Genomic DNA, 26096 nt, shown 5'->3' on the forward strand with positions numbered 1-26096 from the left:
AGTTATTCTTTCCTCTTCTTCTCTCCAGTTTAGTCTCTTCGTGTTTAGCGACCAAATAGATTTGGCATTGCATCGTCACATTAGATTTGAAACAGGATTTACTATATAAATAAGAAAGTCTTTCTAAAAATCCTTCCTTCTATATATCAAGAAACCTATACTATAAAAAATATTATAAAAGGCTTTCTGCATGCCAGGATTATATTTTATAATTCTAAAAAAGTGCTATCTTAATTACAAATTAGTATTAAAAAGAAAATACCATCTTTCTTATTAAAAAGTACTACTTAAAATCCTAAAACACCTTATAATACATATATATTAAAACAGCAGGCTATCTCTATTAAAAACTTCTTAATATATCTAATTTAAGCCCTTCTTTATTATTAACTCAAGCACTTAATCAACTAATTAAAGATTTCTTAATAACAATGTATAATGCTGCTATTCTAGTTAAGAAAAATTATAATTTACACAATTCAGTTAATCAATTATAAAGACACTATAATAGATATATAAGAGCCCTTCTAAATAAGAGTATTTTAATAATTTCTAAAAATAGAGAACTAGTATAGTTACTTAATGAAGTTAATGACCCCCCTCCACTAATTAATTAAAATAACACTTTACAGGCACCTCGGCACGCACCTCCTAGATATAATAATTACTGGCAACTAGAGCATAAACATAATAGATGCCCCAATCCTTCTAGCTAGTTAAATCTATATTTTTCTACTTCTATATACAATTTATAAGGGTTGAAAAAATAATGTGGGTCCTCGGTGTCCGGTTTACTCGGGTGTCCGGTTTACTCGGGAAATACGTTAACTAGTATTACATGATTAGTCACTGTTAAGTTTGAATGTGAATATCACTCCACCATACGACTGCCCGGAAATCCGCCCATGGGCACTGTTGATATAGTGATTGGTAAAGTAGTAGGCGTCCATGTCAGTGATGTAGTAATGACCGACGGACTATTGGATGTCAAAAAAACCATGCCTACTGCCCGCTGTGGCTATTATCAATATGCTGTGATACGTGACACCTTTGACATGATCATTCCGGGGGCAAATGAGGCTTTGCGTTTGGGCATGGAGGGAAACGCCAAACATAATCGGCAGCTTCATCATGAGACAGAGAACGAGCGCAAGGGAGCAACATCGTCCTGATTCTTTCACTACTTTTGATAGGAAAGTCTATAGAAACTGTTTCTCGTGAGTTGTCGACTCGTCTTTCTATCTGCTGTTGCAGCTTTATGGAAGCCAATAGCAAGTAAAGCTTCATAATATAGGTGATTGGCCCAGTTTCCTATGGCAAGTAACGCAGAATCCCCTACATTGTTGTAGTCCATCAATCGATAGACATATATATGCAGGGTTGTTGTTGCCGACCTCGCTCGGACTTCTCTCGGCGTTGTGAGCAGGTGGCGTCTAGGATGGGACAAGGAAACACTAAACTAGTGTTTAAATACGAACGAGACACACAAGCCGTTTTCCTGTCGTCGTCTGCGAAATGTACACACGCTGTACGGGCCATGCGCTGCTTGCGTGGTGGCTGGACTGGGCGAGTCTTCTACGTCACTGGATCAACAAAATGTCATCCACTCCACATCGACCCTTCCGGCTTTGCCGACCACTTTTCACTCTCAACTCAGGAAGAAACTTCCCCAGTGATGGCACCAGTGGGTAACCTGGGCCAAGATTTAGAGTGTAGCATGATGACATTCGCCCAACATGCAAGCTGCATGGTTTCTCAGCTAACTGGACCGCAACCCAACTGGCGTGACAGTTACTTATAACCAGCTCATGATCACGACAAAAGACAAGGAAAGAAAAAAAGAAAATAACTATACCATAAAATCCAATCTACGAATACTTTCTTCGAAATGCCTCCAAGTGCTGTCGACGTCGACGTCGACACCAAGAGCATCTCTGCTTATGGACTTGCTCGGTCGACAGTCAAGGTTGAGAAACCACCTCTTGATCCCGAGGAAATTCGCAAGACCGACGAATACTTTTGTGCTAGCTTGTATCTCTGTCTAGGTATGCTCTATCTCCGCGACAATCCACTACTCAGAGAGCCTCTCAAGCGCGAACACATCAAGAGTCGCGTTCTGGGCCATTGGGGATCCGACGCTGGACAATCCTTCACGTGGATTCACATGAACCGTCTCATCAAGAAATATAATCTGGACGCGTTGTTTGTTTCGGGTCCCGGCCATGGTGCACCAGGTATTTTGTCCCACTCGTATCTGGAGGGTGTGTATAGCGAGGTCTACCCCGACAAGACCGAGTGCGAGACCGGAATGCAACGATTCTTCAAATCATTCTCATTTCCCGGAGGTATTGGTAGCCATGCTACCCCCGAAACCCCTGGCAGCATCCACGAGGGTGGAGAGCTGGGGTATTCGATCTCACACGCCTTCGGCAGCGTCTTCGACCATCCAGACCTCATCACCTTGACAATGGTCGGCGATGGAGAAGCTGAAACGGGGCCACTCGCGACCAGTTGGCACAGCACCAAATTCCTTAACCCGATCACTGACGGTGCTGTTCTGCCGGTTTTGCATCTCAATGGATACAAGATCAACAACCCAACGCTCCTTGCCCGTATAAGCCATGAGGAGCTGACGTCGTTGTTTATCGGCTACGGTTGGACTCCGTACTTTGTCGAGGGCAGCGACAGAGAAAGCATGCACCAGGCAATGGCAGCAACGCTCGAGCATTGTGTCTTGGAGATCAAAGGTATCCAGAAGCGAGCGCGAGAATCCAAAAAGGCCTTCCGCCCGCGGTGGCCCATGATTGTCCTCCGTACTCCCAAAGGATGGACTGCCCCAAAGGACGTTGATGGAAAGAGGTTGGAGGGCTTCTGGCGTGCACATCAAGTACCAATCACAGACGTATCCACCAATCCCGAGCACTTGAAGCTGCTCGAATCATGGATGAAAAGCTATCATCCCGAGAAACTGTTTGGCAAAGAAGGAAAACTGATCCCCGAACTCAAGGCTCTCGCACCAACCGGAAACTTTCGCATGAGTGCTAATCCAGTGGGAAATGGCGGTCTTCTTCGTAAGCCATTGGATCTGCCCGACTTCCGGGACTATGCAGCTTCTAATCTCGAGCCTGGAATTACATACCTCGGAAACATGAGCAATGTGGCCAAGTTCTTGCGAGACGTAATTGCTAAAAACCCAACTAGTTTCCGTCTTTTTGGTCCGGATGAGACTGAGTCCAATAAACTCGGTGAAATCTACAAGGCAGGCAAGAAAGTTTGGCTAGGTGCGTATTTCGACGAAGACAAGGATGGAGGCAATTTGGCAATGGATGGCCGCGTGATGGAAATGCTCAGCGAACATACGATTGAGGGCTGGCTGGAAGGTTACATTTTGTCAGGACGGCATGGCTTGCTAAACAGCTACGAGCCTTTTATCCATATCATTGATTCAATGGTCAACCAGCACTGCAAGTGGCTCGAAAAGTGTCTTGAAGTCGAATGGCGTGCCAAGGTTGCATCGTTGAACATTCTACTCACAGCCACTGTCTGGCGTCAAGATCACAACGGATTTACGCATCAGGACCCCGGCTTCCTCGACGTTGTCTGCAACAAGAGTCCAGAAGTAGTTCGCATCTATCTGCCTCCGGATGGAAACTCGCTTTTGTCTGTGACAAACCACTGCCTTCGCAGCGTCAACTATGTGAATGTCATAGTGGCTGATAAGCAAGAGCACATTCAGTTCCTCAATTTGGAAGAGGCCATTGAGCATTGCACCAAGGGTGTTGGCATCTGGGACTGGGCTAGCAACGACCAAGGCGAAGATCCAGACGTTGTGATGGCTTCCTGCGGTGATGTAGCTACACACGAGGCCCTCGCTGCAACTGCGTTACTGCGCGAATATCTACCCAATCTCAAAGTCCGATTCGTTAATGTGGTAGACCTGTTTCGCTTGATTTCTGAAACCCAGCATCCTCATGGCATGTCAGATCGACAGTGGAAAGCACTTTTCACTGACGACAAGCCTATCATATTCAATTTCCATTCATATCCGTTCCTCGTGCATCGTATGTCGTACAAGCGTCCAGGACAGAAGAATTTGCACGTACGCGGCTACAGGGAGAAGGGCAACATTGATACCCCCTTCGAGCTCGCCATTAGGAACCAGGCCGATAGATACAGTCTTGCCATTGAAGCGATCGACCGCGTTCCGTCACTGCACAATAAAGCTTCTTCTATCCGTGAAAAGTTTATGAATTTGAGGATCCAGGCTCAAACCAGTGCTTTCGAAAACGGAATTGATGCTGAGGAGATTCGTAACTGGAAATGGCCTTTTCCGAAGCACACAAATTAATTTCATTATGTCTTTTTATTTCCTTCTTAATAGTTACTGTTATTTCAGATTTGTAATGTTGCCAAAAAAGAACCGCAAGGTCTCAGCTTTTACGCTTCTTTCACAAGATTTCCTATGAGCATATCATACACGAATATACATCGGTTTCAACTGACTAGTTGGTTTCCTTTTATAATTCTCTAACCTGAAAAGGTGATTGAAATTTGAAATATAATGGTTTTCTAATGCGGCCAGTCTCCTACTAGCATGCCGTTCATCGTATAAAATCTGTTCTATAGATAAAATTTGGAACTGAATCTCGTTTCCCATCAGAGCTCTCTTTGGTCTTCACGTCACGCTGCCATTGGTCTCGAAATCTTGCGCTTACATCGCCTCCTTACTCTTAGTTAATGAGGAAGGAGTATACGACCTCTAGAGATATCAAGACTCATGACGACGGATCCCTAGTTGAAGAAGTAAATCCATCGATTTTCATCACTTGGGAAATCTGTTTGTTACATCGAAAAGTCCACAATCGCTTGATTGAGCTTCTCAATGGTCTTTAACAGTGATTCTTGATAGATGTACGCACGGAACCTCATCTACACAGAACTTGACTTCAACTAGAAGCGAGGATTGTGGAAAAGAAAGAAGGGATAGTCATTTTATTCAATTGCTTCCTCTTTAGCCCGGGATTTTAGTCGCGCAATAGCCTCATCGACGATATTTTTCGGCAAATCTGGGATGTAGTCTCCGTCATCTGCAGACTGATCATCCTCTACAGCGGTCCCCGAAGCTGTAGCCTCATTCACGTCGTCATGACCGGTCACGGCAGGCAGCTTCCCGCCAGATTGTTTGGAGAACTTAATCCTCATTGGCGCGCGGCCAAGGCCCGGCCATATATCTGATGGAAGATAATCTCCCTGCTCAATTCTAAATGCTTCGCGAGCATTGATGTCCTCCTCATACAGCTGGTCCAATTTAGCACGGGCCTCTCGGAGCACTCGCTCTATACCTTGACGCATATGCTTCCGGCGGGAAACTTCCAGGATGAGTCCATCATATGCATCAAGAAACCCGACATAAAGAGATCGTAGGTCTGCAAGATCTGCCATACCTGTTCGGATACGTTCATGCTCTTCATTCCAGACCTGCGTGAAGGCGTGGGCCTGTGAAATAAATTCTGGTAGACGATTATTCGCGAGTGTGGACAAATGATCAAAAATCTCCGTCGTGGCTTTATAAATAGTTGCCACGGAATCTCGATGCGCAAGAACACTTTCTAAAATTGTTTCCATTTCGCTGCTGCGCTCTTGGATTTCGAGGACCACATCTTCAGCTTCTGCTGCATCCTTAGTAAGAACACCCAACATGTCTTCATAATCCGATTCCGTCATCGGATCAACGGTATCATTGAAGTTGGGATCAGGTCCATCCGCAGCGTCTTTCCCAAGGGAAACATTCAGACCCTGAGGCATATCACCTGTAATGGATCGCGCAGCAGCTCCACCACCTTCGGTATGTTTGACGGCCGTTACGCATCTATCAAAATGATGGACTAAGGATTCAAGCAGGTCTGCCATTTCCTGGGCATGGGATTCTAATGATCGAAGCATTGACGGTATGGTCGACAGTAGTGGCAATCCAGGATTAGATGCGCCAGGAGAGGACGTCGATAATGAGGATCGTGAGGAGGCGAGCTCCATTGTGTTTCGATACCTACCCAGAGCATGCTGTAAGGACCGCATTTCTTGATCGAATTTCGAGCTGGAGGTGTCAAGTTGGGATTGGGCAGTGTTAGTTCGGTCAATGGCGGCCTTTAGGACAATCTGCAGCTCCTCTACACCGCGTTCATCTACAAAGTCGTGGAGACTTTTTGCGGCTTCGCCATCTGGACGAAAAGAGAAATGAACAACTGTCTGTCGTAGCATATCAAGTGTCTGACGTAGACGTTCGTCGACTTGATCGAGCTCCTTCAGCACGCTGGCAAACTCGGCTCGTCCTCGGTGGGATATATTCTCTATCTCACCGCGCACATTATATAACAAACGAATTTGGTTCTTCTGCCCTCGTCTCAGGAATCCTGTTTTTGCAGATATTACAACGCTTTCTTCCAGGGCATTCCGAGCTGTGTTGACTATTTCATTCGCTCGAGAAACGTGATATATGGATGACAGAGACCTTTTCGCGGCAACTAGATACGAGATCAGGGTGTCCAATTGAGATTTGGGCTCCTCAGTCAATGCATGGGAGCTGTGGTTTGCATCTTTTGAGACATCCAAATCAACGGACTCCGGTCTAGGTTGGTGCGACGATGATGTCCTAGAGGCGACTGATTGCGACATTACGGGCAAGTAACCGAAAGCCGTTGCACAACTGTGTACACAGTGACACACAAGCACACAAAATCGTGTAATTCGGCAAATTGGCTCGTTGATGGTTCGGATTGCGAATCGAAAGACGGTTCGGTGCAATGGCACTCTCTAGAAACCCGCACGGCGATCAGCAAATCAATAGTACGTATCCAAGCATAGCATCTGTTGAAGATGAGTGCTCCGCTGGCGGATCCTTCGGCGTAAGAGCCTAGAAGGTACCCAGGCTAGTTATTGGTTAGAGTAAACTCGGTATACTCAACAAAGCCTTGGTCGGCAGGCCCGGAGTGCTTCGGCGCTAGAACAGTCTGCCTTTGTCATGATTCGGTTTTGCAGTTCCACAGACGGCGCGTAGACGAGAGATGACGGGAGTGGTGAAGAGAAGGACGAATACGAAAGAGGTCGCGACGAAGCTACCCAAGAAAGGCTAAGGCAGTCACGGGATAGATTGCGAGGCCAATCCGGGGAAGGCACGCTCGAGTGGGGTGCTTGGCCAAAAATAGCAAGCGCGAACCGATGGCGTGACTGGCCGGCGCCGCTGATTGGCCAGCTGCGATGAAAAGCGGTGACGGCTCTGCTATGGCGTGATTTGCCTGCCGCAAGGCTCCAGTCACGTGATCTAGCACGCTTTGCTGCGGCGATCACGCCAGACTTCCCGGCTCCGGCGACATTTATATCTATCCCATGCACTCCGTATTCCTGACAAATCTGCTGCATGTTCCCTCGTTTTCCAGACAGCTGGCCCCCCTGAATTCATTGGGTATATCTGGCGCCTTCGCTGTGCGGTTTCTATACTTAAATTTCCAAAGTTCCCGGCTTCTTCGCAGTCGCTTGCACAACTCCCACCTCCCACCTCCCACCGGCGCTCACAAGACACATCGTTAATTGCCCCTACGATCCGTTTCGACCTAAATACTCGCACATTCATTCTAAGCGCTTGGCTCTACTGCCTAGCATGCACCTTGAGGGCGCAGTATTGCAGGATGAGAAGAACCTCATAGTCGACTCGACACCCCGCAAGCAAAGGCCTTCGGGCGACGGCACCATGACTCCGTACAACGGCGTGCGGTCACTCTTCAACAATGCCGATTCCCATCAATCAAACGATGATTATGCCAGTCACGAGCAGGCCATTTCAAAAACCAAAATTGTCAACGAAAATATCGCTCCTTTCCTGGCCAAGCACATTCCAAGTCAATATGCCCCTCTGGGGAAAGATACCGGCACAACAGCAGGGTCGTCAACACATAACGTAAATTCTAGATACTGTTATCGTCACCGGCCTGATCTCAAGTGTCGCAGACAGGCGGACGAGTTGTCGATGGATCACCTGCAATGGGTATGTTTATAGCGGACTGAACCCCCCTCAAGACCGAACAGCATTACTGACAGAGAATAGGAATTGCAGTCTCTTCCACAGAGCGATCAGCAAGGGATCGCACACGTATGGTCTTTGTTCTCGGCGGCCCCTGCAAAGCAACGTGAACTTATGCTACGGGGCATCCTCGCTCAATGCTGTTTCCCTCAACTGTCTTTAATCTCAAGCAGCGTTCGAGATCTCATACGCATCGACTTCCTCACGGCATTGCCTCCTGAAATCTCTTTTAAAATCTTGAGCTACCTTGATACTGCTTCTCTCTGTCGCGCAGCTCAAGTTTCCCGAAGCTGGAGATGCCTGGCCGACGACGATGTTGTTTGGCATCGAATGTGTGAACAACATATCCATCGCAAATGTACAAAATGCGGGTGGGGTTTGCCATTGCTTGAGCGTAAGCGACTGCGTGCATCAAAGGAACAGATTGAAAAGCGCGCCCAGAGACCTACTGTCACCTCCGAGCCTCTTCCCACTGTTAAGAATGTCGTCGAACCAGTGGACGGAGCTTCTGGTGTCAAGCGTGGGGCCGATGAACCAGAATTATCCGATTCCGTGGTTGTCAAACGCCAACGCACGGAGGAGAATAACCCTGATTATTATAAGACTAATTTCAGGCCCTGGAAGGACGTCTACAAGGATCGTTTCAAGGTTGGAACCAACTGGAAGTATGGCCGATGCTCTGTCAAGGTATTCAAGGGGCACACGAATGGAGTAATGTGTCTGCAGTTCGAAGACAACATCCTCGCTACCGGCTCTTACGATACAACCATCAAAATCTGGGACATGGAGACTGGCGAGGAACTTCGCACTCTTAGCGGCCATACTTCTGGCATTCGCTGCTTACAATTTGATGACACAAAACTTATAAGTGGTAGCCGAGATTGCACTCTGAAGGTATGGAATTGGCGGACCGGGGAATGTATTTCTACCTATACCGGGCATCTTGGCGGTATCATAGGATTGCATTTCGAAAACAGTATCTTGGCCTCTGGGTCGATTGACCATACCGTCAAAATCTGGAATTTTGAGGATAAGTCTACGTTTCTTTTACGAGGCCATTCCGACTGGGTCAATGCGGTTCGCGTTGACTGTGCATCGCGGACAGTATTTTCGGCGTCTGATGACTGTACCGTCAAGCTGTGGGACCTTGACTCGAAAAACTGTATTCGCACTCTTGAAGGACATGTGGGCCCAGTACAGCAAGTTGTCCCTTTACCAAAAGAGTTCGAATTCGAAGACGAACACGAGCATTTTGAGGACGACAGCAGCACCTCCACAGCTGGTGACGAGTCACCCCTTATTCAAAGATGCCGTACACCAAGTCCCTCATTTTTTGAAGGTGATCGTCCCGCGCCTCCGCGGTATATACTTACTAGTGCGCTTGACAACACCATTCGTCTCTGGGAAACTCAATCTGGACGCTGCCTTCGCACTTTCTTCGGGCATTTAGAGGGTGTCTGGGCATTGTCTGCCGATACATTGCGCATTGTATCTGGTGCCGAGGATCGAATGGTGAAGATATGGGATCCAAGGACCGGCAAATGTGAACGCACTTTTACTGGCCATTCCGGGCCTGTCACGTGCGTCGGTCTAGGAGACAGCTGCTTTGTGACAGGAAGTGAAGACTGTGACGTGCGAATCTACAGTTTCAAGAACTAACTTTTGTCGCTATGAACATTTTCGTGTATTGGGCTGGGCTCTACTTACATGAACGTTTTTTTTTTTTTTTTTTTTATTTCTTTTCTCTCACAGCCCTTATAATGGGTTTGTTTATACCCCTGTTAATTTCGCAAAGGTCCGGCGCATGTACTTTTTTTTCCCTCTTCTCGCGCTTTATGTATGGGGCTAGTACTTTTCAAAGCACAGCATGATTTACCGATTGGACTGGAGGCGTTTTATACTGTTGTATTGGATATACTGGGAGGGCATCGGTTTATGTATGGACACTTGGTATATGGTTAAAAGCAAAGTGATATTCAAACTTCACTTTTCTGTCATTAGGGTCTCCTTTAACACTGGCAAAAAGCGAATACGTGGTGTCTAGTATGAATAATATATTTGAACGTTCAACCCAAACAAGAACAGCCTTTTGATCATTTCCATATACTAGTCCGGGTAAGAATTAGATGATATGGGAAGGAACCTCCCATATAGAACATCACCCTTGATATGCGAATATCATTTAAGAACACACAGGCCGAGGAAGTAATCAACTACCGGCCCTACTATTCATGAACAATTTGCCCCATCCACTGCGGTTTTTTCCCCTCAAATGATTCGAGCTTTGGTGCCGGGATAACATCGATGTCAAACAATGATGCTTTCAGCCACGCCGAGTCTGGTTCCGAGGCAGTGATGGACATAATCGGACTAAAGTGAAGGTTCGAAGTAGTATGTGAGTAAGATAGATAATTTAAGGATTTACACATGTAATGCCCCAAATGAGCCAGGGAAATCATAGAGAAGGTGCGTAGTTTACCTTCCGCATGTACCACAAAATTGTCGCTATAGATGGTTATTAGATAAGAGGAAATGGACTGGGTGTTTAACCCTAAGAATGCTTGAACAAAAAGGCTAGAATTGAAATCACTCTAGTGAGATGGGGAGAACCTCACCTCCATGGGCTTTCCCGAGGTCGTATTTTTGTCTGAATACTTGCGCAAAACGGCTGAATGATCATGTAAAGTGATAGTAGACATGCTGAGAAAAAAGTTGACCGATGATACTACATGTTCATATGATTGATTAACAGTGAACTTTTGAGCAGACTAAGGGAAATTTCATTTGCTTTTTGGATTTTAAATTAAGGAATCAACCTACAGCCGCCTGACCGTCGACAATTGTCACTGTAACGAATTAGGAGTTAGCCCCGATTCCAAAGGACCTTGAAAATGGAATAAAAAGGAAAATACTTGCCAGTAGCAGAGGATAGACGCATCGGGTGTCTCATTGAGGACAACTCGAATATTCCCGCAGTTACAATGCCCTTCGACTGTCATGGTACCAAAGAAATATCAAAAATGAAGTTACCCTGGAGAAGATGCAAAAACAAGAGAATAAAAGTAGACAGTGTGTCTAGGCAGATCTTAGTATTCTTGTTCTTGCAGATGGAACTAAAGGCTATTTTGAGATGAGCTCGGAGAGGAAGATACGCCCCGGCATCGATATATATGTACAGAATGAGATTTATTGTTCACCAGTGGGTCAGTTTGTACTTGAATTACTAATGAAATCCTTCAAATAGCTGTTGTACTCATCAGAATCTGAGATTTCCATGGTACCTTGGGTCCATATGAACAAATCATACTGCTCCGTTGAAGGGCTGTTCCCGGAGCCCCGGAGTTCTGAACTATGCACAGCGTTTGTCAGTATAGCGACCCCCTTTCTGAAACCAACACAGTCATAGTCCTGTAAGCAGAACCATAAAAGGGGGGACTAGCAAGCAGGATGCAAAAGCATGTGGCTTGATGGGGTTACCCAGATTGATCTATGTAGTAGAATTGTGGCCAAAAGATGCAGAGAATGTAGGGCTAAAGTCAACTCCGGTTACTCCTTTAGGAAATTCCCCCAGAATTCCGGCACTCCAACGCTGGCTATTGATCGATTGAAGCATGCCTTTCCACTTCTAAATATGATCCTGCTAATCCTTATCCCTCAGAAGCGAAGACTTTCGGCAGATCACTTGTGTTACTGTTTTGATACCTGCCTATAAAGCTCTCGGTTTTCCCCCCAACCCTCCTGACTCACTGCAAATCACTCGCACATCAAAAAGTTGAAGTAATCATCAAAATCAAAAAATACATTCAAGATGAGCCTGCCAAAGACTTTTAGACAAGCTGTTTTCAAAGAAGCTGGTGGCCCGTTAGTCCTTGAAGAGGCAAGCCTCACGCTTCCTGGAGAGGGAGAGATCTTGGTCAAAGTCGAGGCGTGTGGTGTTTGCTTCTCGGATACTTTTGCGCAGCTAAATAGAGCTAACATGTATGGAAAACCCTGATGTTGCATTTTGTTTTGTGTCTGGCGCTGATATTTCTAGGCCGCTGGTCCCTGGCCATGAGATAGTTGGGAAAGTTGCTGCTGTGGGCAACGGCGTTTCAGGATGGGCTGTTGGCGATCGAATTGGTGGTGGCTGGCACGGAGGACATGATGGTATGATCTTTAAAACTACGTGTTACATATTTCAAGTCAGGTAAAAGACAAACTAATGTCTTCTTTAGGCACATGCAAAGCCTGCAGAACTGGATGGTATCAAATGTGCGATAACCAGGTCATAAACGGTTTAACGAAAAGCGGCGGATGTATGCCATGTTTCTTTTTTCCCATCTCCCAAACCATTTTCTACATGAATTACTTTAGCAGACACTGATTCCAATTTCCTATAACAGATGCAGAATATTGCACCCTCCGCGCTGAGTCTGCTGTACGAGTCCCATCAGATGTCAATGCGGCGGTGTATGCGCCTATGCTATGTGCAGGCGTTACAGTCTTCAACTCAATGCGCCAGATGAACCTCACTCCGGGTTCAACAGTTGCTATCCAAGGTCTAGGAGGACTTGGCCATCTTGCGATTCAATTTGCCAATAAATTCGGATTTCGTGTCGTGGCTGTGTCACGGGATAGCAAGAAGGAGGAGTTTGCTCGACAGCTCGGTGCCCACGAGTATATCGATACCAGCAAGGAAGATGTCAGTGACGCTCTGCAGAAACTAGGCGGTGCTGCACTGATCGTTTCGACGGCACCAGACAAGGAGGTTGTCACACCGTTGTTGAAGGGACTGGGAACACTGGGAAAGCTGCTAGTTCTGTCAGGTAAGCAGACTTTTGGCAAAATCATCGAGAATTATTGCTCTAACCATCTTGCGAACATAGTCATCGGCGATTTTGCCATAAATACAGGTGTTCTGGTAAGTTAATTTCTCGATAACCCCTCCCCCCTTCTAAAAAACCACTGATAAGGCCAAGACTAAGAGTATTGCAGATGCGATACGGAACTTCAGTCCACTCCTGGCCATGTGGCCATGCAACCGATTCAGAAGAGGCAATCGAATTTTCTAGACTGCAAGGTATCGATTGTATGGTCGAGACCTTTCCATTGGAGAGAGCCAATGATGCTTATGGTAAGGATTCCCCAACACAATTGTTTCGATGTTTCGATGCTAACGCGCTTGTAGACGCTATGTTGAAAGGAAGTGTTCGGTTTCGGTCTGTGTTGGTGATGGAATAGACATAGTTAGGGGCTTCATATATGGAAAGCGTTCATGTACATGTTTACTATACTTCGGTCTGGTCTACAAAATTCAAGTTTATACAGTGAGAAGGCATATATTTTGAGTGGTAAAAAGTACCTTTCTAGGGTATAGGAGTGGGACGGGAAGTATTGTAAGTCGATATTTATTTACAATTGAGGGAATGTCCAGGCGGCTGGGTTTGCATCCGGTGCGTAGAACTGTTCGAAGCCAACGAGCGAGTCGAATGAAAATCCCAAGTCCGTGGTACCCGATATTGGGAAGCTTTCTAGTGCCATAATATCTCTGGACTGTTCTGATGAATCCATGTCATCGATGCTCATTATCCCTGGGTACCAAGGTATCATATCTGGACTGTCGGACGGCTGCATGGACAAGTTCGCGGACCGGGCGTTCTCACGCTCCATAAGATAATCAGCTTTGGCCACGAGATTCCTAGTCACATTAGCTGCACTAGCTCCGACCGCGAAATGATTGCCGAACTTCTCAAACACAGTGATGGCGCTATTGATTGTGTCGCGGGCTTCGATAGCCAACGGCGACAAAGGGTACGCTAGCACGAAGCCAATCAGAGACACGGTTGCATTCCACTGCCAATGAAATGTCTCATGTATACCACTGAGGATTTCGGAACTTGTCAGGATTTGATGCATGATGCGCGTTATAGTAATGGCGTGGTTAACGCAGGAGTTCGCATGACTTTCAGCGATGGGAGTGGAAGAACGTGGTTGTGACGACGTGGAATTGCCCGATGCAGTAGGAAATGTCGATGGAAAGCAGATAAATGGACGGTATAAGTTCATGGACAGATTGTGGTGGATAAGCTCAAGCATGAGACGCTGTCGCTGGAGCCAAAGTGGAGCATATAACTCGACACTGAGCTTTGTCCGCTCAGTCGAAAGCGGAGTGCCGCCATCTTTTCGCTTAGTCTTCATCCCATCTGGCACTTGGTCCCTCCAATTTTGGATAATGTCCATCTGTGATCTCAAAAACTCTGCACAGACCTCCATGGTTTGTGGGTCCTTGTAAAGACTGCTTCCAGAGTTGGCAGACGCAATGTCTGCACACTTGTCGGAGAATGCGATATATACAGAGCGAGTAGCAAGGACCATCTTTGTCATTTGGAGAGTGTACGTCAGCCAAGTGAGATTCTCACCGTAAGAAGCGAAATTAGAACCGGAAATCAAGGCCAGCTCACGGTCATCTGCCGGCAGTTGACATGTAATCATTAAGAATGGGGCACACCATGGGCGGCCAAGCTTCATACAGTTCTTGCATTCCAAACTGAACAAAGTCCACCACAACCGCTTGCGCAACTCTCTTCGCTCCCTTGGCATATCTTCTGGAGGCTCGAGATGCAAACCAAGCAAATGGGCTGTCCGCACAGCAACAGCTAAGCAATTATAAGCCATATTCTGGTAGGAGGCATTACATAGATATAGGACAGTGAATATATGACACTGCAGAGTCATTATAGATGGGTTTTCAAGCTGGGAATTCAAAAGCATCTGTGAGCGGCGATAATACCACCTCCCGGCAATAGTTGCATCACTGCCATCTACAACAGTCTTATGTTCCGAGTTGTCATTCTCCCGAGGAAGAAATGCGAGCCCATATTGCATACACACAGCAAGAATGATATCAACCAGGGCAGAAGGCTTTCGTGAGGAGGAAGAGGTCTTCCACAACGACCGGTAGTGCTCACGGAACTCGCCTTCGTCTAGAATTTGCAATGTACAGTGATAGGATTCCCAGAATAGATTCAGAAAGTAATCCTCTTGCATCCCAGTCAAAAAACTTCCCGATGTTCCAATATCTGCGGAGAGGTTGCTTTCCTCAGGGACAGATCCGGCTGGTTTGGATGATGTTGGGCTGATGAATGTTTTGCTGGCGGTATTGGGCTGAATGTAATCATCCAAGTACGGTTGCTCCAGGGCGATGGCGAGGTATGTTCTCAGACGAGCAGTATAGTAGTAATTTGATAGTAAGCCATACCACTGGTTCTGTTGTGAATGACTTGCATTGGTATAAGTGCCCTCAAAGAGTTTCTGCCCTGTTTCCCCGCCGGGTCGAGAGCTGGCTATCTCTGACGAGGGGGACCTTGATACGGGGGCTGCATTGTTGGCAAGCTGCTCTTCAAGCTCCTTGATACGTCCTTCTAGGCGCTCGATTTCTCTGACGGCGCTTGGAAGCGTCCTTGTTTTGCTCAGTTCTCTTCTGTTACAGCGGCTTTGCCGACTCTGGCAATTTCGACACGGATAGTTGTTGTCGCACTTCACCCTATGAACTCGACACCAGTCACATGCTTTCGACACTTGAGCACGTTTGTGGTTGGCCGGTGAAGACCTGGGAGACTTGAGAGAAAACGTTGCTAGCATTGTTTGAGGGTGAGTGGTGGAAGTCGACGTTATCAACCAGCGGGTCTTGCTGTACGGTAGCTCTATTTCTAAGTGGGCCTTTCAATGGCAGAAACTCTCTCACCGCCTTTTAGGGCTGCCTTATAGTGACGATCCGCTAGCAGAAATCTAGTCAAAGCCTTATATCGCTATAATATACTTCCCCAGAAAGAATATTGTCAGAGGTATGGCTAAATGCTTGGTATTTATTTCAATGCACACATTTAGCTAAGATGCATGCTGTGTCAGTCTCAGCTTAAACTATTGTGCACATGAAAGCACTAAGCTCAGCATCGTTCAATAGTTCCGTAGTTCCATGCTGTGAGTGTTGCGCGAAAACTGCATGTCCTTGCTTGATACAATAAAGAAACCTGTTCTGTGACAGGCATATGGCTGAATGAAAAATAAAGACCAGGCTATACTGTTTGACCAGAAGCTTACAGTCACTTTTCTTCCCTGGTTTTACCCTCCCCACTCCCCTCTTCTTCCCCTCTTCCTCCTTCACAACTCCAACAATTCATAGTAGAGACTCACCCCTCAAAGACATCCAGTGATAGTTGGCTATTGAAAAAAGGGTACATTATTTCTCCAACTCTTGAAAGTTCGAAAACACATCTAAAACATTCTACTCTTAACAGCTTAAACACTCTCCTCCAAAATTCGACAAAAGGACGAAGAGACGCAATGCCGTCCATCACATGCGAGAAATGCTTCCATAAGCAATCCCAAGAGACAACAAGTGAAGCTGTCATAGCTAGCTTGATGACCCTGAACGCCTACCTTCTAGCCATCTTAAACGACCTCGAAATCCAGTACGGCACCATCCGTAGCCGGGAAGTTGGGATTATTGTTTGCGTGCTGGGAGCAGGTGCCATACTGGGCATGCTTGGAATGGGCTTCTGGATGCTCTGTCTTATCCTGCCATGGACGCTTGGCTGCTGGCAGTTCTGGAAGTGTGTCAGGTGCCTTTTTGAAGGCCTTGTGTACAAGTTGGTGGATTCTCCTGAACTTGAAAAAGCCAAGATGGCCGATTTGGAGGGTTCTGGATATCGAGTGAAGCAGATGTGAGGGTGGATGATTTGCTGTGGTTTGATCAATCTACACAATGGTAGCCAATTTCAACTTGCATTTATCCTGTGACTTTTAGATACCAAGGCATGTTGCTATGTTGATTTCACCTATCTGTCCAATTGGGTTATAGCCTACAAATGAACTTTAGAACCCCCTTCATAACTCGTCAAAAATACTGAAATAGTAGCATAGGCATTCACAACGTGCTTACAAGACAAAGACTGATGGATGCTTCCAGCAAGTTGTGTTCAGACAGTGAGCTTCTCACGATCCTTCCACACTTACACATGCCATTCATTCACTAAAGTTTCTAACCTCAACAGTCCTCAATATCTCCCCTTCAGTCATTCAATCAAAATGACTTTTCCCAAAGGAATGCGTACAGCCCTTTCCAAAGACCCTCCACAACTCAATGACGTGGCTACAAGCCCACCGAAGATGAGATTTCGACGTGCAGCACGCGATGCAAGGATATACGAATGGGTCCAAACTAATCCTACTCCTCGTCCTCGTCCTGTTCCTCCTTCTTTATTTGCTTCTCATTCCAACACACAGACGACCCCGGCCTCTGCTAGCCACAAAGCCAACACTACATCATTCCTACAAAAAGCAGTGGCAGCAGCAGACAAACACCCGCACGCAAAAGAGACAGACCAAGCTAAGAGTCTCAACAAACTAAGCAAAGCCGTAAAGGGCGACGACGTTGACAACTGCAGTGACAGCAGCGAAAGCAGCCGCAGGGGCTTCCTCAAATCCATCGACTGCTGGAACGATATCAACGAAAAGGGAGAAGGAGAAACTCCTCAAGACGCCGCGGTGATGGTGAACAAATCGACCTTCTCATCTACAGGCGCTTTGGAGGATATCCTGGTACTGATTTTGTGCGCGTTGCACTGGCTTACTCTCACGATTATGGTGTGCATACTGAGCGGGCTTGTGATTGTAGCAAGGACGGGATACAGGGTGGGATTGCGCGAGGATCGTGTTTGACTTCTTTTTACTATTCAATAACCAAAGGCACACTCGAGAAAGTATAATGGGTGAAGTCGAAATAAGCTTCGGATCGATCCCCATGATTATGGATAAACACGTGAAGCATATCTGAGATCCGAGCTAAAATTAGGAATCAATTCCACCCTCGATTAGAAAATGATGTAATCCCCAAGCTCGTAGATAGTTAAACTAACCATATACATTAAGTGATTGACAATATAGTTTGTCGTTTGTGGAAAGATCGTTTTGGATGTACACGCGTCCTCCTCGGGAATCAGATTTATTATGGAGCGAAGGGAAGCAAGGGCCTCGTGTTGATCAAGTCTGTGCAGCCACGCGATTCTGGTCCCTGGCTCAAGGCCATTATGATTTGGGCCAACCCAGGAACTGCGTAATAACCAGAGTGAGAGACGTCACTAAGCCTGGGACATCAGTATACGCGGGGAAACGTCGAAAAAAAAAAAAGGTAAATATATAATTCATGTTTATCCTTCCACATGTGAACGTCGTACACCACCTAGATATCTCGATCCAGGTCCATCGCCAGATTAAACTATATACAAAATGAAAATCAACGACAATTATAATATGTAGGAAATATGTAGGTCAAAAGGAAACAAATCTTGTGCTATGCAAGATGAGGATGAAAAAAAGGGAACCGCCTCAAACAACAGTCAACAGTGATGCGAGATGAATCGAGAAACAAGAATTGAGAATATGGTAATAAAAGAGAAGTGAAATAATACACCCGTGTACTCCATTGCGACCAAAATTGTTCCGAGATATTCCCAAAGCGCCAACAGCCCCCTAAGAAAAGAGAAAGGGGAGGGAAAGAAGAATAAAGAAAAACCGGCCATGCACTGAATTGAATCGAATCGAATTACGTATGTGGATGATGAAATATGTTCATGCTTTATCTTCAACGAGGTGTTTCACACCTTCTCGGCTCTTTCGTACAAAAAATCGCGATGCCACCGGCGTGGGAGAAGGAGAGGATGAAAATGAAGGAGAGGAGGCTGCCGACGATGACGGACTTGTGGTCGCGTCCCAGATCCTTTCAGGATTCATTGGGTCGATGAGACTGTGTCGAGGGCAGACGTTATCGTTTGCATAGTTGAAGTAACGTTCCATGATGTCGGTCTTGTGCAGGTAAACTTGCGGGCCGTATGAAAAATGAGAGACAATGGACTGCGATTCGACGAGGACAGCTGTATTGAAAGTTAGCAAGACCGAATGTTTTCGTAATCAAACTAAAGATTATAAAGGCAACCCACGTCTTTGAAGTACATGTGGCATCTCGACAGTCAACTGATGCTCGTCATCACCGTGTGGATGGCCGGTAATCATGTGCATGTAGTCAAGTACGTCTGCACCTTGCATGACGATAAAGTTGATGCTTAGTCGTCTACCACGCATATGCCAGATTGTGCCCTTGCCGTAGTCCTTGGACAAGAAATACTTGCCCAACTCGCCGTTTTCGAGGTTGCTGAAGAAAGAGTAATGATTCTGAGCACCAATTTGCCAGTTGGTTAGATGAGGGCCGCCATTAGCATCCGTAGCAGCAATGCTCGACGTATACATGTCCTCATCCGTCTCGTTCCGAGTGGGCAGCCAGCGATGCTTGGGGATATCCTCTGGGGATTCGACATCGAAAAAGTTGGCGAAATTCTCAAACTTAGAGTAGTCGTGAGTCCAGTCACCGGTCCAGGTTGGGAGATCGGAATTCTTCCACATTCCATTCCCGCGTGTAGCAAGTGCGGTCTGGTTTGGTTGCAGTTCAGGTTTGAACGACTGAGCGGCGTCGGTATGGTAGTGCCACCAGCCCAGTGCAGGGCTATTGATGACATTAGCGGAAATCATTAATGCATGCGGATTACTGATTAAAGTGGTGACGGCCTTGGCAATAGCTTGTGGTTCGATATACACAACATCGTCATCAATCTTGACATAAATCGCGTTTCGCTCGGTGAACGAGGCCTCATAAACGTTGCCATATCCCTTCTCTTCCATGCGCACAACCTTGTATTCGCCATTTGAGGCGTTGGCCACGCGGTTGAGCCAAGCGAGGTCGTCTACATCGTCAGTGTTGGCCGCCCAAATGACCTCGTCCAGCCAGCCGCCGCTCGAGACTAGATTCTGACGCAGATAACATTCAAGGATCGACGAACGATCACGGCGGCCATAGAAAATGACTCCCACAACCCTCAGACCCTTGGGTTTCTGTGTGGTCGAGAGAGTCGAGACTAGATCTTCTCCGGAGGAAGATTTTCCGGTCGACGGAGGCTGTTTAGGCCGGGGGAGTGATGGGAGCGCAGGAAGTGATTCTAGATTGCTCTTGGAATTCGGAGAGACCACAATATGAGCATCAAGATCTCTGGGTGGCGGACCAGGTTGTCCCGGTTTCCAGAACGGCGGCTCTTCGATATAGACGTAGGCCAGAGAGAAGACGAAGAGGGTCACAACAGTCACGGTGGCGAAATATGCCAGACGGTTCACTCGCCATTGAAAAGGTTGCCTGGTATATGTCCAGCTGGGTAAGGAGTATTTGGCGTTCATTTTGATGTGTGTTATTCCTTCGACCCAAGCTCGATTGGGATCCCTCCTTTAGACGGCACTGGGTCCCTCTGCCCTCAATCTCTTCCAAGGAGTACCAATGGCACGTGTCGAAATAGGAACAGAGGACAGAGCAGGTGGTGAGGGATGAGGGGTTGGTGGCTGAAAATAGATCAAGAAGAAAGACAGAAAAAGGAGGAGAACGAGTACATTCGAAAAGGCAAAGCTAGCGAGCCATGTCTTTGATGAGGAAGGCCGGCTAGTGCGAAGACGTTCTTGTCGTCGACCCGCAGCGTAGTTAGGCTTTGGTGTTAATAATCAATTTAGCCTCAAAATGGTGGACGTCTTCGTATCCAGCCGGACTCTGCCACTCTCGCTCTCACTGCCACTGCTAAGCCTAAGCAGCACCACGGTAGTACCGGTACTTAGCTGGCTCTCGGAGCTGACTGCGCAGGATGACTGAAGTGGCAGGCCAGACTTCCGGAAGCAGAACGGAGACGAGCTCAGCACAAAAGGAGGGCAGGAAAAAAATCACACGGAACACAGCCAATAGGAGCGTGCAATACAGAGCCCGCGCCAGACCGGATGGGGCATAGCGTCCGGGAGCAAATTGGTGCTGAAAGAACCGCCCCGTTTTTGTTGCCTCAAAGAGGTCCTGGCAGCCAATGGGAGGGCTGTCTTTCCCTTGCGCAGATCTAATCGAGGATAGCGAGTCTGGCGCGGTGGGCCCACGTTGCACTTTGGGTGTGGTTGCTCCCACCGCGCTAGGCTGTTTTCGAGAGTCCCAGATCAATAGCCTCAATACGCGAATTTTCGGAGTCTGTACGGAGTACCCCGTATTGGCACGCTCTGCTCCTTATGCGGACACAGACAGCATACAGACTATGGTACTCCGTGCAAATAGAAATATGCTATACTGGTAGTCTGGTAGTATCGCAAACACCGGGAGATGCAACGTTCCACACAAACTTCCTTCTACCAGTTAAGCCGCTTTTCAGCCTCTGCAGCTTGGCGCTCGCTGAACGTGGCAGTAGAACCGACGATCAGAGCGTGTATTTATTACGGTATTGCATACCGTGATTCTGGCATTCAGCCCTTTGGATACGTCTATTATCTAGCGGTTATACGTATTATGCGTACCCGGGATGTAAATTACCAAATCACCAAGAAAAAATCAGGACTGTGAAGATCATCAGAACAGAGTCGAGGACAGATTTATAATATGCAATCCATCCAATGTCAACAAGTAATCATACATAGTTAGTTACTGTACACCAGTCATCATTTGCAACGCATGCCACCCAGAATCCAGAACCCAGAACCCAGAACCCAAACACCGAGACATCAAATTATACTCCAAGACTCAGTCAGTAGCGCATGCGGACCTCCCTCGGCATACACAATGCGTACAGCTCATCGACATACGTCGTGCCGAAGCGGGCTAGACCCCCCTCGATGATCGTCTTTCGCTCGGCGCCTGCCAGCGACACCGTCGAATAGGTCACGTGTTCCGCCTCCGTGATGGGCTGCGACGCAGATGTGTGTATTGACGACGTGCGCTTTACCGGCATATTCGACAATTCGACATCGTCCAGGCGCGCCACGTCTACTGTCACTTCTTTGCTGACGAGAATCTCCCTAAGGAATGGATTGAAGGAGTTCTTTTTCGTTGTGGGAGACGCTGCAGACAGTTCGGACGTTTGTTCTTGCTGCTGCTGCTGCTCTTGCGCCTGCGACTGCGACTGCCTTGTATGTACAAGGGATTCCTGCGAAATAGCATGCCGGACGTGGCCGGGTGCTTGAGTTTTTCTGGTCGTTCCGCTTTGAAAACGACTCCATAACTTGCTTTGAAAAATACCCATCGTCTTTGTCCTCTTGGCTTCGTCCTGCGGGTTGGCTATTGACTGTGCCGAGTACGATGCAAATTCGGCATTTAGCTCGCGGATGAAGCGTTCGCGCTCTGCTATTTTGTCGTTTACTTGCTCCTGGGTCCGAAACAGTCGAAGCGGGGTGAAAGTGAGGTTTGGGTCTGAAACTCGAATGTCCAATGTAGAGACAACTCGGAAACAGATCAGGGTACATTGTTCCGGGTCGGATGGTGACTGTCTGTGACAGGGTGCAAGGAGCGGCTTTGAGGAGAACCGTACAGCGGATGCGATATTCTCGGGCAGAATCGTCATCAGTTCAAGCATGGCTCGGTACAAGTGCGTGGGGAATGACTCGTCTGCAACCGCTGTTGTAGCACTGTCAAGACTGCTCATGCTATCATTGCTGCCAATCGTGCTCTTCACGGACACCAATTGCTTTAGACATGTTGTCAGGCCGCATTCGTCCATCGAATCGAGCAGTTTCAAATCGCTCTTGCTGAGAGAAGAGACCGGGAGCGTAGAACTAGGCAACGTAATCTCGCTGCCCATCTGAGTGAGGACCTCGAAGTGCTCTTGTACTGTGGGACGCATGGCAAACGTGACGAGATGAACTCCTGGCGGGTAGCCCCTTTCGGTGCAAGCGTATGCTCGCATGTCGTAAAGATGGACAGACAGTTCCGTTGGTGGCAAATGGAGGCGACGTGATAGGACATCAGTAACACGCTCTATCGGGGCAAAACTAAACCCGTTTGCCATAAACCGTGATGCTTCGTGGTCATTCAATTGACGAACGGTAAACATGAGCTGTCCCTTTCCAATTTTAGGCATAGATCTCGACCCCAGCTCGAACCTCGAGACTTGCGTAACGGTCGATAAGACTTCGTGGTAGAGCTCCCCGAGGCCCGAGAGTGGTTGGCGCAATTCATCAGCGAGACTCTGAGCTGATATGCAAAAGAAATGCTTGAAAACTGTTTCGAAATTGAATTCGGAATCTTGCTCGGCGTCGGTTACCAAGCCATGCTGATTGATCAGTCGTTTGATTTGGGTATCATTATTCTGCAGAGTGCCCTTCATAGATGGGATAATGCCCTTGATCAAATTCCAGCTTCGTGAGGCACGAAACGCCCATAAGAAAGCGGGATGAGTACGGCTAAAGTCGTCGTCTTTCATGGACTAAAAAGTTTCTTACATCAGCTACCTGAGAAAGATCGGTTTCACACCGAGCAAACATACCCTGTTGAGATACCGATCTACCACTTTGCGCGTTGGGAGGAAGATTTGCGGTGATACCATGATACGTCCTGAGGAATCGAAGAACGCGCATGACAAGACTAATTGCCGGGCTCGAGTAGTTGATCGACGTCGATTACCTCCGGCTATGATGGCGCAAATTGAGAGAATGAAACAGGCCGAGAAAGACTATTGGTTACAGTCAGGTCAGCCTTTTCTTAAAACCCAGACGATTGTTGTGAAGAAAAGCCTACCAACGCGGCGCAAATAATGACAGTCTGGCTTCGAGACAATTGTCCTAATCCAGACACACCAGGAATACGGCGGTAACTGGTACCAACAGTAGCTGTCCAATGCATGCCTGAAACTGCTATACTTAAAAGACCCGCACAAAGCATTCGACGCCACCAACTGTTGGTCCAGGAAGCTTTCCATCTGAAGAAAACGCTCAGGGCAATGGTGGCAGCGACAGTTGCTATGAGAGCAGCACCGACAATGTTCCCCGCCGCATACGAACAATGATAGTTGGAAATTCCGAGCTGTCCGATCTACAGGTTTTTTTTTTTTCTTGTTAGAAACGAAGCAAGACCAGCCCGCGCTTCAGATGGGAATAATGACAGGCTACTTACATAGTGCATGGCGCAAACAGCCGCTCCGGTCAGAAAACCACCTGATAAAAGACGTACAGCCCCGGGTTTCTCTTCAAAGGAAATGGCATAAAATGCAGTCGAAAGTACAATAATTGGCAAAACCAAGGAGACCATTGTAAAGGGGATGTTGTACGATATTTGGTCTGCATCGGAGCCGTCTCCGAGAAGAATTGCTCGGTTTCCGATGAAATGCATACTCCAGATACCAATTCCTCCCATACTAAGCGACGAAGTCAAAAGCAAGTACCTAATGAAAGATAGGGCTCTTGGTTAGAAACAAAGAGTGGCGCAAGGCAAAAACGAAAGGTGGGAAGAATCAAAACAAACCAATTGAACAAGCCAGATCGTGAAGATCTACGGTGCAGCAATTCGAGGCAGGTGATTGAGCCCGTGGCACTGACAACGTATGATAGGGCTATGTAGCCGCCAGAATACCTCACAGGTATTGGCACGAGGCCATCAAGCATTGCCTGCGTTAGCCCGGTCATTATGATTACCTTGTTTCACGGCAGATAGCCGTCTCGATAGGGGGGAAGGGGGAAACGCAAGGCTTTCAGGACATTGACATCAAGATAGTATGTGAAAACACCTCAGGGACAACCGCTGATCATTATAAGTCATGTACACTGCGACGGTGACAGGACTTAAAAAGCCATCGGAGAATAATGATAAGACTTTCTTTTCTTTTTTCGAGGGAGCAATGCAACTCAGAACTTTAAAAAAGGAACATGAAAAAAAAAAGTTGGAATTGGATCGATCTATCTACGCGGCAGATGAGATCTGTCATGGGCGTGGCACTGTTTAGCTTCGAGGAGCAGAAAATTTACTAGAGCTTAGTGGGCTTTGGCATGATATGGGCTTGTCCACCGAGACGGAAAAGCAAAGAACGAATCAGGATTGCTATTTTACTTGCTAGTCGAGCAAATCGGGGTAGTCGGCAACTGAGCCAGATCAGTGATCGCACTCCATGGTCAGGCCTCAGCCCAGTTGGAGAGGGAAAGGTGGAGCTTCGAAGCAGAAGGCATAGATAGGTTCATAACATCATGCAGGGCTAGGCTAGGCCTAGGGTTTGATTAGAGGAAGAGGAACTAAAAGACTAAAAGGCCAGCAACAACCTTTGAGCTCCGAAAGCTCCAGATTATTACCTACTACCGAGGTATGTGCACCGTACTAGACTGCGTACTAGGCTGGAGTTACTAGGCTCTGCGATCTGTTTCAGTCAGCCACATCGACTCGATCAATCAGTTAGATTAACCCACAAGTAATTGCCAAGCACAGTGCCACATGCATGCGCATGCAAGAATGCGGAATGCAACGCGTTCAATCCGTTATTCCCGCCATTCATTTTAGAGCGATATACGTACTTGTCCATGTACATACATTGCGTACACACTTTGTGCCTGCGTCTGGCCAAACCGATACAGCAATGAATGTATCATGCCGCCATAACAATGGCACGTAACTAAATACTGAGATACTCTGTAAGGCTCAGTGGATACAGCAAGATCTATATAGCATCTCGGAAATACAACGTGCAGTGGAGACGCAAAAGCCACATGGCCGGTGGGAAAAAAAAAATTCGACTCATATTGATAATTAAATTTATGATCGTGTGCAAAGTTTACTTTTAATATATTCCATCCATGGATCTGCCCTTCCACCCCAAAATTTTAATCTATCACTTACCGAAGTACGGTACTTAGTTAGTTAACTAACTTACAGTGCTTACACTAGGCTACCTACCTAGGTTACACTCGCACTCCGGCAGCCCCGACGCTATTTGATAACTAATGCACAGGGGAAAAAATGCAAAGAGAGGAGAGGAACCAAGAGTTTTGTTATTGTGCTAGTTTCGTTTGGCACCGAGTATCTAGATACAACCAAGATAATGGCAATGTGTATATCTGGACGAAGTTTTCTCGTTGTCGATTCGATCGATTGTCGGTGCAGTGTGCACTATCCAAAACGGAGTTTTTAGCCGATTAGCTAGGATAGGTTCTATAGGGCTATGTACTTGCC

At 47.0% G+C, this 26096-nt stretch overlaps 8 protein-coding genes across 8 annotated transcripts; 4 read left to right on the forward strand and 4 right to left on the reverse strand.

The window, feature by feature from the left end:
* Window positions 1–1888: 1888 nt before the first annotated feature.
* Window positions 1889–4348, forward strand: UA08_01790 (putative phosphoketolase; the record flags this gene model as incomplete). The annotated part of the gene is made up of 1 exon (XM_020261493.1): window positions 1889–4348. One exon carries the CDS (start codon window positions 1889–1891, stop codon window positions 4346–4348), a length of 2460 nt encoding a protein of 819 aa, XP_020123588.1.
* Window positions 4349–4992: 644 nt separating this feature from the next.
* Window positions 4993–6672, reverse strand: UA08_01791 (Autophagy-related protein 17; the record flags this gene model as incomplete). Its single annotated transcript, XM_020261494.1, has 1 exon — window positions 4993–6672. The coding sequence occupies one exon, from the start codon at window positions 6670–6672 to the stop codon at window positions 4993–4995; it is 1680 nt and encodes a 559-aa protein (XP_020123589.1).
* A 982-nt stretch (window positions 6673–7654) lies between these two features.
* UA08_01792 (putative E3 ubiquitin ligase complex SCF subunit sconB) lies at window positions 7655–9733 on the forward strand (the record flags this gene model as incomplete). Its single annotated transcript, XM_020261495.1, has 2 exons — window positions 7655–8038; window positions 8099–9733. 2 exons carry the CDS (start codon window positions 7655–7657, stop codon window positions 9731–9733), a joined length of 2019 nt encoding a protein of 672 aa, XP_020123586.1.
* A 2149-nt stretch (window positions 9734–11882) lies between these two features.
* UA08_01793 (hypothetical protein) lies at window positions 11883–13294 on the forward strand (the record flags this gene model as incomplete). Its single annotated transcript, XM_020261496.1, has 7 exons — window positions 11883–12052; window positions 12108–12220; window positions 12289–12369; window positions 12457–12879; window positions 12940–12974; window positions 13049–13187; window positions 13242–13294. 7 exons carry the CDS (start codon window positions 11883–11885, stop codon window positions 13292–13294), a joined length of 1014 nt encoding a protein of 337 aa, XP_020123587.1.
* A 171-nt stretch (window positions 13295–13465) lies between these two features.
* UA08_01794 (hypothetical protein) lies at window positions 13466–15694 on the reverse strand (the record flags this gene model as incomplete). Its single annotated transcript, XM_020261497.1, has 1 exon — window positions 13466–15694. One exon carries the CDS (start codon window positions 15692–15694, stop codon window positions 13466–13468), a length of 2229 nt encoding a protein of 742 aa, XP_020123592.1.
* Window positions 15695–16396: 702 nt separating this feature from the next.
* UA08_01795 (hypothetical protein) lies at window positions 16397–17773 on the forward strand (the record flags this gene model as incomplete). The annotated part of the gene is made up of 3 exons (XM_020261498.1): window positions 16397–16776; window positions 16976–17038; window positions 17107–17773. 3 exons carry the CDS (start codon window positions 16397–16399, stop codon window positions 17771–17773), a joined length of 1110 nt encoding a protein of 369 aa, XP_020123593.1.
* Window positions 17774–18682: 909 nt separating this feature from the next.
* UA08_01796 (hypothetical protein) lies at window positions 18683–20332 on the reverse strand (the record flags this gene model as incomplete). The annotated part of the gene is made up of 2 exons (XM_020261499.1): window positions 18683–18984; window positions 19051–20332. 2 exons carry the CDS (start codon window positions 20330–20332, stop codon window positions 18683–18685), a joined length of 1584 nt encoding a protein of 527 aa, XP_020123590.1.
* Window positions 20333–21696: 1364 nt separating this feature from the next.
* Window positions 21697–24565, reverse strand: UA08_01797 (hypothetical protein; the record flags this gene model as incomplete). The annotated part of the gene is made up of 5 exons (XM_020261500.1): window positions 21697–23370; window positions 23431–23616; window positions 23682–23975; window positions 24057–24297; window positions 24405–24565. The coding sequence occupies 5 exons, from the start codon at window positions 24563–24565 to the stop codon at window positions 21697–21699; spliced, it is 2556 nt and encodes an 851-aa protein (XP_020123591.1).
* Between the last annotated feature and the right edge of the window lie 1531 nt (window positions 24566–26096).

Source organism: Talaromyces atroroseus (assembly GCF_001907595.1).
Source record: "Talaromyces atroroseus strain IBT 11181 chromosome Unknown scaffold_1, whole genome shotgun sequence".
In the NCBI taxonomy this organism is placed as follows: Eukaryota; Fungi; Ascomycota; class Eurotiomycetes; order Eurotiales; family Trichocomaceae; genus Talaromyces; species Talaromyces atroroseus.